At 32.9% G+C, this 15795-nt stretch overlaps 1 protein-coding gene and 1 pseudogene across 1 annotated transcript; both read right to left on the reverse strand.

The window, feature by feature from the left end:
- Positions 1–7268: 7268 nt before the first annotated feature.
- On the reverse strand, positions 7269–8461 carry LOC131615232 (probable purple acid phosphatase 20; annotated as a pseudogene).
- Positions 8462–12418: 3957 nt separating this feature from the next.
- Positions 12419–15500, reverse strand: LOC131613086 (probable purple acid phosphatase 20). The gene is made up of 4 exons (XM_058884799.1): positions 15246–15500; positions 13573–13861; positions 12910–13484; positions 12419–12813 (listed from the first exon to the last, which is right to left on the reverse strand). The coding sequence occupies exons 1-4, from the start codon at positions 15393–15395 to the stop codon at positions 12541–12543; spliced, it is 1287 nt and encodes a 428-aa protein (XP_058740782.1). The 5' UTR covers positions 15396–15500; the 3' UTR covers positions 12419–12540.
- Between the last annotated feature and the right edge of the window lie 295 nt (positions 15501–15795).

The raw sequence follows: 15795 nt of genomic DNA on the forward strand, positions 1-15795 counted from the left end.
TGACATAGAACCTAACTCATGTTATAGGACTAATCTGTCCTAGGAGGTAGGATGACAACTTTAAACATTTATTTTAGTAGGAATCTTTTATAAATAAACCTCAGTTGTTTAGTGGTGAAGGGTTTACCATATGAAAAGCAAGAATGAAATTTTTTAAATGATATTGATTTTGGTTTATGGGATTACATTTAGATGGTGTAGTGTTATAGTTGTACATAACCTTTCCTAGGGCGATATCTTCGGGACCGCCCTAGGAAAGAGCAACAACACAAGGCTGCCCAGGGGGAGGCATCGCCTTTCCCTTTACGTTTTCCCCGCTCCTAGAAAGAGGAAATATGGGATAGGACTTGTCATAGATACTGGAAAAGTTAAGATACTTACTGGCCCACATATAACTTAGAAATAGAAGTTAAATGTTTCATCTTTTGACTGAGTGAGCGGTGACCTTTTATGGAGAAAACCATAAGAACCAGGAATAACTATAAATACCCTATCCCTCAAAGGGATAAAATATCCTCATTCATTCAAGTGATAGCCACTTATTATCATCCCTCGCGTGAGCTGGCACCCTAAACACTCTCAAAAACCACCATAAAAGGGGCTACTCGCCGTTGTGGGCTAACCCTCTCTCATTTCATGTGATACACCTACTAGGGTCTCAGAGTCTAACTACTCTTGCAGAGGAAAACACACACACACACTTGTACTTTTTTTTGGACAATACATATGGTATGTTTGTTCCTACTCATTTCATTAATAATGAAGTAGTGAACAAAACAAGACAATTATGAACCACAAAGGGAAAATAAATTTTCAAAAAGGTTTTAAATGTATGTACTTGACTATAAACACATTAAGTATTAGAGAGTATAATTATGTTTTAAATTGTAACACTGCCAAAGAAGTATGATACACCTTGAAATTATCTATAAAAGTTCTATTGGGATCAAAAGGGAAAATATAAACACACTAGACCAAGAACTAGAGATACTGTTAAGTGCCAAATTGTGTTATTTTGAGTATGTAAATAGTGGCACTTATCGACGCTTTTTGTTAATACCGTTTGAATAATTCCCCGTTTTTGTGTAATTACGTTTACTTTACAAATACTTCTATTTTCATACACTTTTATACCGTTTGATAGTTTTGTTGTATTTTTGTAGGTATTATTGCATTTTCGGAGCCTTAAGGAATGAAGTGTCGAAGACAAGACTGCGAGAGCAAAGAGGAAATAATTCTGCTCTTCTGGTGCAGCGCGCTTCGCGCGCTGGAGGGCGCGTCGCGCGGCCTGGGAGCTGAAGAACATAAGTTGGCAGAAGATTGGGCGCGTCACGCGGTATTTAGGGCGCTTCGCGCGTTAGGGCGGTTTAAGTGTTTTAAGTGAGAACGCGCGTCGCGCGCTGGATTGGGCGCGTCGCGCGCTGTGCGTAAATCAGTTTGTATAAATAGTTTTAAATAGATTTTTCTAGGCTTTTTATCACCTCTTCTTGACAAGTTGAGTTCTGATCCTTTCTTGGTGGTTTAGAGGTTTAGGAAACACCATTGGGTGCGACGTCATGTGGATTTATCATGGATCTGACTCGATTTCATTGTACCGGTGAGATCTTTCTGGTTCATCTTCTCTCTTCCCTTTGTTCCATTCCAATGGTGGGTGTTGTATGTATGTTTCTACTCTTATTGTATGTATATTTGTGGATCTTGGGATCGTTTATATATTCGCTTTACAAATCATCATTGTTGTTGTTCTTGATCTTTTTGCTTAAATGCTCTGGATTTGTGTTGTTGCAGACATGGACACCATAGATCTTGATTAGGAATGATAACTGTTAGTTTCTGGGTTGCAGACATGGATTTAGGACTAACAATCGTAGTGGGTTTCGAGTCTAATGCCTTCGTGTTGTTTGTGTCGGTGGAGAAATCGCTGATGTGAATAGTACGGTTGAGCTTTCGTCGGTGTTGCAGACATGGACACCGATGTGGCATCTCGAGTGATGTCCGGTGATGTTGATGCGTATTGTGAGTGTCGAGCGATAAGATCTTCAGATTTAAGTATTAGACGGGTAGAACGAAATGCAATTCCATAACTATTTCTCTTAGACTATTGAGATTGTTTATCTGCTTTTATTTACTTTTCCCGCATTTACCTTTCCGCACCCAAATCATGAAACTTAGAACGCGAGATAGTCGAACGGCAGTTCTTCTCACCAATCTCTGTGGACACGATAAATCCCGGATGAATACTTCCAAATCTTTTGTTGCTTGCCGCTTTACCGCTCCAACAAAATGGCACCATTGCCGGGGATTGGTTGAGATTAATCGCATTGCGATGGTTTCATGTTTTAAGTTTCGTATATATGTCCATAGCGTATATTTTGTGTATAGACTCATACTTGTATTTTCTTGTATTATTATACTTAGTTCGTTTTGTTTGGTGAACTTACTAAACAAGTTGAACTCGGATTAGCTCTTAAATTACATATCTTCACTTTTCAACTTGTTTAGTCAATTTCACTATTCCGTTGTAAGTGTGTTTTTCTTATTGTTTGAGTATTTGCACATACGTGTTGTTTAAGTTTTGTTGTAAATTTTATAGTTTTGTAACGTTTGTAAAGTGTGTGGTTAGGTCATTTCTTTAGGTGGCGTTTGAGGCGAAAGCATTGGCGTACCGCGAGGAAGTTTCTTACCATTCGCGAAACAATAAAGGCGTCGAGCTAACGACGTTAAACGAGCGCTTGTTGGGAGGCACCCCAACGGTTTTATCTTTCTGTTTTTCTGTAATTGAGTTGTGTAGGTGTTAAGTGGTGGCTCACTGGAAAATCTATCTTTTTAGACTGGTCTGGTTTTTCTGGTGTAGCGCGCGTCGTGCGCTCATGGATGCGTCGCGCGCTGGGTTGCTTTTGGCCAGTGACCTCTTTTTAACGGGTCACTCGGCTCGCCTTTTTCCCACTTACACCAAGGCCTTATAGTATAGTATTTTATCGATTTATTTTAATTCTTTTGTTTGTGTTTAGACTCAAATTGTGGCCGGATTACTTGGAGTCGCATTTGGTAATTCTTCGATTTTGATTGATTCAACAAGCCGGTTGTGCGGTAATGATTAATCGACTTTGTACATAACAAGGTACTCGTTTATCGCTTTCTATAGCATAGCATGTTTAGGAGACTTTTTATTTGTACAATTTTCATACTATTCATTCTTTTTGCATAACTTGCTCATGACTTGAATCACAATTAGTTTTCCCTTTTTACCATAAATGTGAGGTGGCTTTCCATTGTGTATATATGTGAGTGACCGATATTTCTTGTTTTAACTGGATATTATTATGTTTAATCTTTCGTTTGTATTGATTTTGTGAATGCACGAAAGTGATCAAGGCACTTGTTTGATTTTGAGCACAACTACCATAAGCCAAATGTCATTTTACCTTGTGAGTGTGTGACCATTAGTACCCCCTTTGAGCCTTTTTGTCATTGTCCATTTTGTTTTTGAACTTGAGACATAGTTCACCCTTTTTGATGGATTTTGATTATCTTTGTTTTCTTGACCTTAACTATGATGTTTAGTTGTATTTTTACCTTGCCTTAGAAAGTAGGGAGTATTCACTTTATATTATGGTTAAATTCAAGTTGGGGAGAGGATGTTTGCTTGCTTATGTTGTGATTGATGTGAGGTTAAGAAAAGAAAAAGAAAAAAAAATGTGAGAAAGAAAGAAAAGAAAAAGAAAGAAAAAAGAGAAAAAGTTTGAAAAAGAAAAATAACAAAAAGGGTATGAATAAGAGTGTGCTAATAAGTTTTGTGTTTGGTGTGAAATTTGTGATAAAGAGAAAAGTTGGATTGAAATTATATTGTTTGAAACTTTGTGGAAGTAATTACTCCCTTAGGTTTAGGCAAGTTTTTGTTTCGATTAGCTTTAGGACTTATCACTTGTTTGTTAACCGAGCCACATTACAACCTTGAAAGCCCTTGTGATTCGTGTCGTTGCATTTTCGATACTATTTTTGGATGAATGCATAATTTTGTCTATTGTTTGCAAGATTGTTGGATGAGTGTTCAAAGTCCTCACCTTTCGGTGTTTTTCATCTACCGATGAGTTTTTGCTAGGCGTGATTCATTATTGAGCTTGTTTTGTTTTAGGATGTTTTGTATGATTTTTGTACTTAGGATTCGTTTCATTTTCATGTTCGTTGTAGGATTGTGGTGAGTGTTTACTTTGTTTGTGTGTTTTTGTTTGAACCGTGCAATTGTCTCGTTTTTCTAAATCATGTTGATTCTTGATTCTTTTGATTTTTACTTTTGCGATTGGAGTGTTTGGCCCTGTTTGAGGACAAACAGATTCTAGTTGGGGAGAGTTTGTTAAGTGCCAAATTGTGTTATTTTGAGTATGTAAATAGTGGCACTTATCGACGCTTTTTGTTAATACCGTTTGAATAATTCCCCGTTTTTGTGTAATTACGTTTACTTTACGAATACTTCTATTTTCATACACTTTTATACCGTTTGATAGTTTTGTTGTATTTTTGTAGGTATTCTTGTGTTTTCGGAGCCTTAAGGAATAAAGTGTCGAAGACACGGCTGCGAGAGCAAAGAGGAAATAATTCTGCTGTTCTGGTGCAGCACGCTTCGCGCGCTGGAGGGCGCGTCGCGCGGCCTGGGAGCTGAAGAACATAAGTTGGCAGAAGATTGGACGCGTCGCGCGGTATTTAGGGCGCTTCGCGCGTTAGGGCGGTTTAAGTGTTTTAAGTGAGAGCGCGCGTCGTGCGCTGTGCGTAAATCAGTTTGTATAAATAGTTTTAAACAGATTTTTCTAGGTTTTTTATCACCTCTTCTTGACAAGTTGAGCTCTGATCCTTTCTTGGTGGTTTAGAGGTTTAGGAAACACCATTGGGTGCGACGTCATGTGGATTGATCATGGATCTGACTCGATTTCATTGTACCGGTGAGATCTTTCTGGTTCATCTTCTCTCTTCCCTTTGTTCCATTCCAATGGTGGGTGTTGTATGTATGTTTCTACTCTTATTGTATGTATATTTGTGGATCTTGGGATCGTTTATATATTCGCTTTACAAATCATCATTGTTGTTGTTCTTGATCTTTTTGCTTAAATGCTCTGGATTTGTGTTGTTGCAGACATGGACACCATAGATCTTGATTAGGAATGATAACTGTTAGTTTCTGGGTTGCAGACATGGATTTAGGACTAACAATCGTAGTGGGTATCGAGTCTAATGCCTTCGTGTTGTTTGTGTCGGTGGAGAAATCGCTGATGTGAATAGTACGGTTGAGCTTTCGTCGGTGTTGCAGACATGGACACCGATGTGGCATCTCGAGTGATGTCCGGTGATGTTGATGCGTATTGTGAGTGTCGAGCGATAAGATCTTCAGATTTAAGTATTAGACGGGTAGAACGAAATGCAATTCCATAACTATTTCTCTTAGACTATTGAGATTGTTTATCTGCTTTTATTTACTTTTCCCGCATTTACCTTTCCGCACCCAAATCATGAAACTTAGAACGCGAGATAGTCGAACGGCAGTTCTTCTCACCAATCTCTGTGGACACGATAAATCCCGGATGAATACTTCCAAATCTTTTGTTGCTTGCCGCTTTACCGCTCCAACAGATACCATATGAAAATGAAGTAAATCTTTAAAGATAGTTTTCAAATGATAAAGAGAATTTCTTTATTGACCCCCCTATGGGGGTGACCCCCAGCGAAAAACCAAAAATACCCCTACTTCGGAAATGCATTTCCGAAGTAATTTTTTTTCAAAATTTTCCCAGAATTTGAAAATGCACTTTCGAAAACATCAAATGAGGGGTGTTTTCGGAGATGCATTTCCGAAAACACCCATTTTTGGGGGTTTCGGAAGTATACTTCCGAAAAATGACATGGTAAAAAAAACTAATCTTCTTCCCCCAATCTGTTTCCACCCATTATTTGTTTTTACCAGTAATTGAAATGTAATCATCAAGTAGTCCAAAAGTACCATTAATACCTGAAATTAAAATGAAATCGAATCAGAAAAAATTCCTTCCCCTAAGGAATTGATATCTTATTATGAATCACAAGGGATGGATTCACATGAAGCATCTTTGAAGGTTATTGAGGATTTGCAGAAAACTTTATTTGGAGTGATATCATCTGGTAGAGGTAAACAACATAGGGTGTTAAATGAAGCATCTTTGTTGGTTTTTTGCAATTAATAGAGGGTTCGATCATGAGAAGCTAGGAGGAGTGGAAAACAGAACGTGGAAACAAATTGGGAAGAAGATTGGATTTTTTTTACTATGTCTTTTTTCGGAAGTATGCTTCCGAAATCTCCAAAAATGGGTGTTTTCGGAAATGCATCTCCGAAAACACCCCCATTTAATGTTTTCGGAAGTGCATTTTCGAATTTTGGAAAAATTTTGAAAAAAAATGACTTCGGAAATGCATTTCCGAAGTTTATGGGCATTTGAGAATTTTCGCCAGGGGTGACCAAGAAGGTTAGGGGATCAATAAAGAAATTCTCATAATAAAACTCTTGGCAATATTTTCAAAAATTGTATCTCTAGCTAATATATATATATATATATATATATATATATATATATATATATATATATATATATATATATATATATATATATATATATATATATATATATAAGGAGTGATGTTGGAAACCATACCAGTACTAAAATCCGAAGATACAAAGTGTGTTTATAAATTGCAAGAAACATCAAATAAGGTACACAGTATCAAGAATCTTAAAAAAGAAATATAAATTAAAATACATCAAAATGAGATCACAAAGTAAAATTCATACTCATCTGAAGAATCAAGTGAAGAAGTAAATCTTTATCTTATGACTAATTATGAAGATGATTATAAGGTAGCCATTTGTTCTAACAAACAAATGTATGATATAAGTGTTAAAGTTTGCAAAGAAAATGACGAGTTAGAAAATTTTATTTGGACATATAAGAATATGTTAAATTTTTAGAATATGAAAATGAAAGAATTATCGATGAATTGAATCAACTTAGAAAATGTATCGTGATTTCCGATAAGTGTTAAACTTGTGATTCCTTAAAATTTGATATCAAAGATTTGCATGAAATCTTAAGCAAATTCACCAAAGGTATAGAAAATCCTTATATTTTTAATATTACTTGATAATGATATGTAGTTAAATAGTATTTAACTTATACAACACCTTTAACCAGCCGCAACATTCTGATATTTGTTTCTAGAACTTTTTACTTTTTAAAGTAGTAGTATCACTATTTACAAGTGAGATTAGAGGAGAAGCTTGTTAACCAAACAGAGTCACTAAAAACTGATTCATCATTATCATTCTTATGCCATGTCCAAAGTGCGTGTGATGCATTAACCACTTCAAATAGCCCATGTCCAAAACTCGCCTCTCTGAATTCTGATATATCTGGTTTAGGATTTTGGTACCTGTCCACACATATCACACAATTGTTAATAAAATTATAGCTTACATTTTTACTATTATATACTACACCTCATCTTTAATGATCTTGAGCAATAACTAAGAATGGTTAAAAAATAACATCAAATATTAATTACTTTGTGGCCATCTCCAATGGTAATATGTATTGGACCTCAATTGTTACTTTTATCTTTATAAACTCGAGTCTGTAAAAACAAATAAAATTATCATTTTCGAAGAGAAAATTTTTAGATGTATATTCTCTAATATTAATGGAATAAAAAATTTACAAAGCGTTCGTAGGCATGAACATGTCCAGCAAAAACATTTCAATTTCATGGTTACCTTGAGTGACCATCCATGGACGTTGGCTTGCTAATGGTTCAACTAACCGCCCAAAGGAGTCCCATAGATTTTGTATAAAATCAGCATAGGATAAGTCTCCTGGTAATAGCAACATGTCGTAACTTGATTTAGCTATATGGTTTAATTTAGAGTTGAAATTGTCCACTCTGTCTGTCCAAGGTCTCCTATAAATGTTAATCATGACACATGTTAAAATTTATAATCACTTAGATTATAACTTATGAAAATAAGGTAACCGTAAGAAGAGGTAGTTCCAATGGCAGAAATTGTGTTTTCAGAAAGAAATTCATTGTATTCCACTTTTGCTAGGGTTGGACTTTCAGTAATCCATGATATTCTCATCTTATCTTTGCCCAATTGAGATATATGTACCTGAATATTAAAGCTCAAAGAGTTTTTCTCATTAGCCTTATGAATAAAATAGTAACAAAGTTAAGAAAATATATGGATGAATAATTACACTATTGATTCAAATTAGTAACACCTTAGTACCTGTTGTGGCGCGGAGTCATCACCGTCGTGAAAGATAAATATGGTTTTACGAGGTGGTGGTCGATCGTAGCCATGAACGACTTCGAATTTTAGGTATTCTATAAAAATTATCAAAACCAAAAGATTTAAGAAAGGAAAATGTGTTTTCTTGATTGGCATTTTAGATTTGTAATTTTAAAGAAAAGAGACAGAGGTTGAAGTTGAAGAAAGAAGAGAGAAGCATTATATTTATACCCTTCTTTTTTTTTTAAACTGAATAATATATTAAACAAAAAAAAGAACAAATACACAAGGGGGACCGAACCAAGACCCCTTAGAAGCAAAGCCTAAGCCTAGGGGTACCCTCCTTGTCTAAGAGGTAATCCTTCACAAAACTCGAGTGCACATAATCGTACCAAAAGAAGCTCCTATTAGCTAATCCTAAGTTCGCCAGAAAATCCGCACAAAAATTGGCCTCCCTAAAAACATGGGATATCATGAAGTCAATCGAGCGAGAGTACTCTAAACAGTAGAGCCAACGAGATCGGATTTTCCACGGAACCAACGACAAATCAGAAAAAGCTTGCACCACAAGAACGCAATCCGTTTCCATCCAAAGCTTTCCCCAACCCAAACTTTTGGCCTTTTCCAAAGCAAGAACCGCCGCCATAAGCTCAGCCAAGACCGCATTCCCTTCCCCTAAATAATCAGAAAAACTTCCAACATGAGACGCAGAAGCATCTCTAAAAATTCCGCCGCAAGCCATTAACAGAGGATTTCCTCTAGCTAACCCATCCACGTTGAAGAGTACTAATATTATTAATTTTTTCTATTAATATGGTTTCCTAATATTTTCTTGTTAATTTTTTCATGTATTTTAAATAAGGTAATGTATCCCAGTGATACACATAGTTGAATACTAGATTGCAACAGGTAGAAGGGATATTATATATTGAGTATATGCATGTTCTTGTCTGTTATATTCGCTTAACTATGTCAACTGAAATTGATCATGGATGTACTAGATTTTTAATTGGTTATGTGTCTCTCTCTGTGGGTAAGATTATATTGGAACTGCTAATAAATCAATACTTTGACAGAGTTTTGTACACACAAAGTTGACATTAAATATTTTAATGGGTTGTGTAATTCTCCGAGGTAAATGACTTATAAATAAATATTTTGATAGAGTTTGAAACACTTCATTACCTTTCATTACCTTAGTTAATGATGTTAGATATTATCATAATATAATTATAGGTATTTTTACTTTTCTTTCTTCTAAAAGATTTTGTGAAAAAATCATCTCAGAATTTTAATTTTTGTCTCTTCTGCAATTTAGCGATAATTTACAATTTAACAGCTGAGTTAAAGACGATTTTAGCGACGATTTTAGTAAGATAGATCAAAAATTAAAATAGACGGTTCTTTAATAAAATGTTTTAGAGGGACGAAAAATGAAAATATTTAACTTTAAAAAGACTTTAAATATATTTAATCTTATAATTAAATATGTATTTAAATTGTATTAACCATTAACATATTCTTTTATTAAAATTTCTTAAATTATTGATCAGTCACCATTTATGTTATATGTTCTGTCACTTATTCATCAAAAATTCAAGTAAATTGTAGAACTTTGTTCTTATTTAACGGAAATCATTTACCCTATTTCTAATAGTGTGTGGGTAAGCCTTATTTAATGAAAATTTCTTTACCCACCTCCCTATGGGGGTCACCCCCTGCGAAAACCCAATTTTACTCCGTTTCGGAAATGCATTTTCGAAATATTTTTTTTTCAAAATTTTTTTAGACTTCGAAAGTGCATTTCCGAAAAAATCCCAAAAATTGAGATTTTAACAAATTCGGAGATGCATATCCGAAACAACAAAAAAAATCCCAAAAATTAATTTTATGATATTAATTAATTCATATATCATAAATTTGATATAATTTATGAGTAATTAATAATAATAATTATATATTTTGATATAATTTATGAGTTATGAATAATAATAATTATATATTTCTATTCTGATTCATATTTTAAAATTTAAAATAATTTTAATTAAAAAAATTAAAATAATTTCATTTACAAAATGAGTTATAATTTTTTATTTATATATTTATAATAATTATTATATATTTACAAAAAAAATTAAAAAAATGAGTGTTTTAATTTATATATTTATATATTTATATAATAATTATAATAATTATTATATATTTATAAAAATTATTATATATTTATATAATAATTATTATATAATAATTAAAAAAATTAAAAAATAGTGTTTTAATTTATAATAATTATTATATTACTATCTATTTATATAATAATTATTATATATTTATATATTTCACTTATAAAATTAATAATTATTATTATATATTTATATATTTCTATTCTGATTCATAATTAAAAATGAGTTATAAATTTTTATTTAGTTTAAAAAAATTAAAAAAAGATTTTGTCTTAATTTTATTTAAAGAATAAATTTTATATTTAATTCTAAATAATCAAAATTTAATTATGAAATTAAAATGTTTTTGATTTATATAAGTTAGTAAAATAATTTTTAACTTTAAAATTGTTTAGGAAATTTTGATTCACCTTCATTTTATTGATTCACCTTGATTTTATACCTATTAATTTTATTAATTGTATATCCGAAACATTCCAAGACCAATTTGGTCTTGGAATATTTCGGATATGCATCTCCGAACACACCCCCCTTTCCCAAAAAGGGGATTTTTCGGAAATGCATCTCCGAAAACTCAAAAAGGGTGTTTTCGGAAATGCATCTCCGAAAACACCTTTTTTTCGTGTTTTCGGAAGTGCACTTCCGAAATCACCCTTTTTTTCAGAAAAAAAGTGATTTCGGAGATGCATTTCCGAAATATAGGGGCATTCTGGAAATTTCGCCAAGGGTGGTCAAGAAGGTTAGAAGGTCTGTTAAGAAATTTCCGATTTAATATGTTCCGAAAAAGAAGGGTGACATGACCGTCATTGAAAATGAGAAGAATTGATTCCTACAAGAATTGTCACCGGTTGGAGATGCATGGATTATAGGAAGCTGAACAAAGCCATTTGCAAACACCATTTCTCCACTCTCATTCAATGATCAAATGTTAGATAGACTAGCTGAAAAATAATTCTACCGTTTTTTTATGGTTATTTGAATTATGATTAAATTGCAATGGCTTGGAAGATCAAGAGAAAACAACTTTCACATGTTCCTATTGAACCTTTACCTTTAGAAGGATGTCATTTGGACTATGTAACACCCCAACAACTTTCCATAAAAAGTTTTAGGGTATATTTGGATTGATGGAATATGATGGAATGAAGCGGAATAGAATGGAATACGGTTATGTTTCATCGTTTGGATTGATTAAAAACGGATTGAACGTAATATCAAATTAAATGTAGTGCAATTCATCACATTTCATCACTTTCCATCATTTTTTGTACCTCCGATTTGGGCGGAATGACAAAATTGCTTTATTCTATCATGAAGTATCCAAACAATAGAATGACATATTTATTTCATTTACTATGTTCCGCTCCATTCCATCCGCTCTGCTCCACTTCACTTTGTTGTTTTTATTGGATACAAACATAGCCTTATAGACAACTATTCTGGATCAACTAAATATCCAAATAAGATAAAGCTCACATCTGACTCAAACCTTAAACATCTCAACTAACTTTTATATAGGAATTATCCAAATTCACTCTCACTCTCAAGGACCTTACCAAAGTATGACCTCATCATTTAACCATTTCTAGTTCAGAATTGAATACTCTTCTTATTTATTTGTCTATTTTATAAATAGTTTTATAAATAGCAAGTGTTTGTCCATTCACGAATTAGTATCACTCTAGTGACTAGCTGAAAACATATATGAGTTTGTAGATAAGTTGACGATAACTGATAAATACTTGATTGATTAGTGTAAAAATGATGACTACTCAAATAAAAGAAAGCTGAAAAGTCTTTTCTTTCATTTTACCCAAAAAACATAGTTTATAAACAAGAATGAAATATCATGCATAAAGTCACATCTATTCTGTGATACTCATATAACGAATGAACTCTTTTCTATTACTAAAAAATTGAGTTTAATACCCAGACGTTTACAATACTAAAAAATGATCTAAAATTCAATAATCAACTTAAAAAACACTCCAATCAAACTAACCAACATTCATATTATTGTTCTTAGGAAATTTAATTAAATTTCCAAAGTAAATTTCACGCTTTACAAGCGGTATTAGAGGATAAGCTTGTTAGCCAAACAGAATCACTAACAACAGACTCATCATTATCATTCTTATGCCATGTCCAAAGTGCATGTGACGCATTAACCACTTCTAATAACCCATGTCCAAAGCTAGCCTCTCTGAACAATGATATATCTGGCTTAGGATCCTGGTATTTTGAGGCTAGTCCTTCACGATTGCCTCCGTCTCCGATGGTGATATGCACCGGACCACAGTTATCGCTTTTATCATTATAAACTCGAGTCTGTAAAAAAAACAAAAATATTAAACATATAGTAATAAAGATTATACTGGAATGAAAGACAGACAGACAGACAACAAATATAAAAATAATACTTACAAAGCGTTCGTAAGCATGAACATGTCCTGTAAAAACAACATCAACCCGAGCATTATAAAGCAAACCTTCCATAGAAGCCTTCATGTCAACCGATTCAGCTTCACCCTGATGAGCTTCATTAGTATTATACCATGGAGCATGAACCAACACCACTACCCAAGGAGTGTTTTTTCTATTTATCTTCTGTAAATCGCCTTGAAGCCACTTATATTGCGACGAGTCTTTGTCAAAATCGGTATAAGATCCCAACATTATGACATGAACACCAGACACATCGAAAGAGTAGTAAAGGTTAGAGTCTGATCCGCTCTCTTCAAACGGCATTTTCCATCTTGCATTGTATGCTGTGAATGGTGTAGGATGGATGACTGGAATCTTCTCGACTTCGTGGTTACCTTGAGTGACCATCCATGGACGTTGGCTCGCTAATGGTTCAACCAAACGACCGTAAGAGTCCCATAGAGGCTGTAGAAAATCAGCATAGGATAAGTCACCGGGTAATAACAACATGTCGTAATTTGATTTACTGACATGATCAAGTGTTGAACTTGTATCTTCTGTCTGTCCAAGATCTCCTACAAATGTTAATAAAAAACATTAGTTAAAAATTGTTACAACTTAGATAGTACTAATATATAATTGAATGAGATTTAGAGAATGTACCAATTACTGCAAACTTGATTGGAAGTTGGTTAGGTGTGGTTTTGAAAGTGTATGTTTTAGGGGAGTCACCTAACTTGTAGGAGTAGACAGTGTTGGGGTTGAGGGGACCAATTACAACGTTGTGAATTTCACCAGATTGATAACCAGTATAATGGTAAGAAGAGGTGGTTCCGGTGGCAGAAGATGCATCTGCTGAAGGAGATGGACCGTACTTCACTGTTGCAGGAGTTGAGTCTTCTGTGATCCAAGATATTCCCATCTTGTTTTGGCCAACTTGATATATATGTACCTACAAGGGTCCATATAGTCTCCACATTAGATTTCTCAAATTCTTGGTCAATAAATGTTTGGACATATAATTTGATAGATAAATTTCACTCATATATTTGAACAAAAACAGTGTTAATGTCTGATATCAACATATGTAATTATGTATTTTTGGAAATTAATATCGATATCAACATCTCAGTGATGATATCGTGTTAGAATCAATATGGTGTCTAGTGTCGATAATTGTATGGTATTTGGTGTTGGTATCATGTCAATATTTATGGAGAAATGCTATGTTGACACTAGTCTACACCATATGCAATCTACACTAAACCACACCATATACAATCTATACCGTAGTTCGTATGTATACCATTGATTTAGGCTTGCACACATTTCAAAGTAAGATAAAATAAAATAAAGAGTATTTCAATATCGTATAAAATATGTGCAAGTGTCAAATTGAGTGTAAACAAAGCATTTCTCATATTTGTGGTATCATAACAATATTTGTATGGTCTCTAGTGTCCGTGTTTACGTCAAATATATATTTAAAATGAAAGTGATATTTTTTAATGGATGATAGTGTAAAAGTAAAATTTATACTGTCACCTATGTATATCCATTAAACACTTTGGATTATCTACATCCTTTTTGTTTTGTTTATTATTCATTTTAGGAAAACAAAATGAGAAAAGCTATTCTTACACTAAATGATACATATACACCGTACTTTCTAATATATATATATATATATATATATATATATATATATATATATATATATATATATATATATATATAATATTCATCATTTTTTTAATAATATTATAGCTTACTTTGAAATATGTGCAGTACAAAACCAATTGATACATACGGTGTAATTACCATACGGTGTACCAAATCAGTGTAAATATAGCACGGTGTACCAAATCAGTGTAAATATAGCAGAGCTGAAACAAAATATTGATTACATGTATACCAATTGAAATTCAAGTACATTCTTATTCAATATAAATATGTATAAAGTAATACTATGAATAGTTATATTATACCTTTTGCACAATATATTAACAAATAAATTCAATTAAAACATTTTCCTTTATTTTTATACAATAATTTTTTACTTTCAATAGTCAAAAAAATAGTTATAATAACTTTTGGAAAAAAAAAAAACTTATTACTAGTAAAATATCTAGTAGTAAAACCCAGTTATTCACGTATCCCCACTTCCTAATCCCAACCGCAAATGGTTCCAACGTTGTTTTCAGTTTGGTGATTCAAAATTCAAAACATGAAAACAATAGAACTTTTTTTGTCGTCATGCAAGTAACTACTCAAACATTTAATGATTCAAATCAAAATTGAAAGCAAGAAACAACATGTGAGTAACAGTGTAATACCTGTTGTGGCGCAGAATCATCGTCGTCCTGAGGAACAAATACGGTTTTACGAGCCGGTGGACGTTCATAGCAATGAACAGCGTCAAATCCTAAGCATATTCCGATGATAACCAAAACCAAGAGATTCCGATTCGGAAAATGGGTTCCCATTTTGTTTCTGATAATTATATATACGAACAAATGGGTGTAATGTTTTGTTTGAAGGAAGAAGACGAGAGCAGCACTATTATTTATAGTACCGAAATGAATTTTACTTTCTCTTTGGATTTCTTTTCTTTATAGATGATGTCATATGATACAGAATATATTTCCTATGTTATTATGTACTTGAGTCAAAAAATAAAATAAAAAGTTACTATGTACTATTAAAAAATAGTTTTCTTTTTATAAAATACTGTATAGAGTTTGATTTACATTCTATGTATTGTAAAGGTTTTAAAGTTTGGCTATAGAAGTAGACTGCAATTATTAAAATGACATTTTAAATGTCTATAAATAAAAAATTCCTATTCTATTTGTTAAATTAAAAGAAATAAGATAAGAATATGCC

This window comes from Vicia villosa, linkage group LG6 (genome assembly GCF_029867415.1).
Source record: "Vicia villosa cultivar HV-30 ecotype Madison, WI linkage group LG6, Vvil1.0, whole genome shotgun sequence".
NCBI lineage: Eukaryota > Viridiplantae > Streptophyta > Magnoliopsida > Fabales > Fabaceae > Vicia > Vicia villosa.

Coding starts and splice junctions, on each gene's coding strand:
- LOC131613086 (XM_058884799.1), bottom strand. CDS start 15,395: ATGGGAACCCATTTTCCGAATCGGAATCTCTTGGTTTTGGTTATCATC. Junction 13,862..15,245: donor ATGATTCTGCGCCACAACAG/GTATTACACTGT, acceptor GGACCCTTGTAG/GTACATATATATCAAGTTGG. Junction 13,485..13,572: donor AATCAAGTTTGCAGTAATTG/GTACATTCTCTA, acceptor TAACATTTGTAG/GAGATCTTGGACAGACAGAA.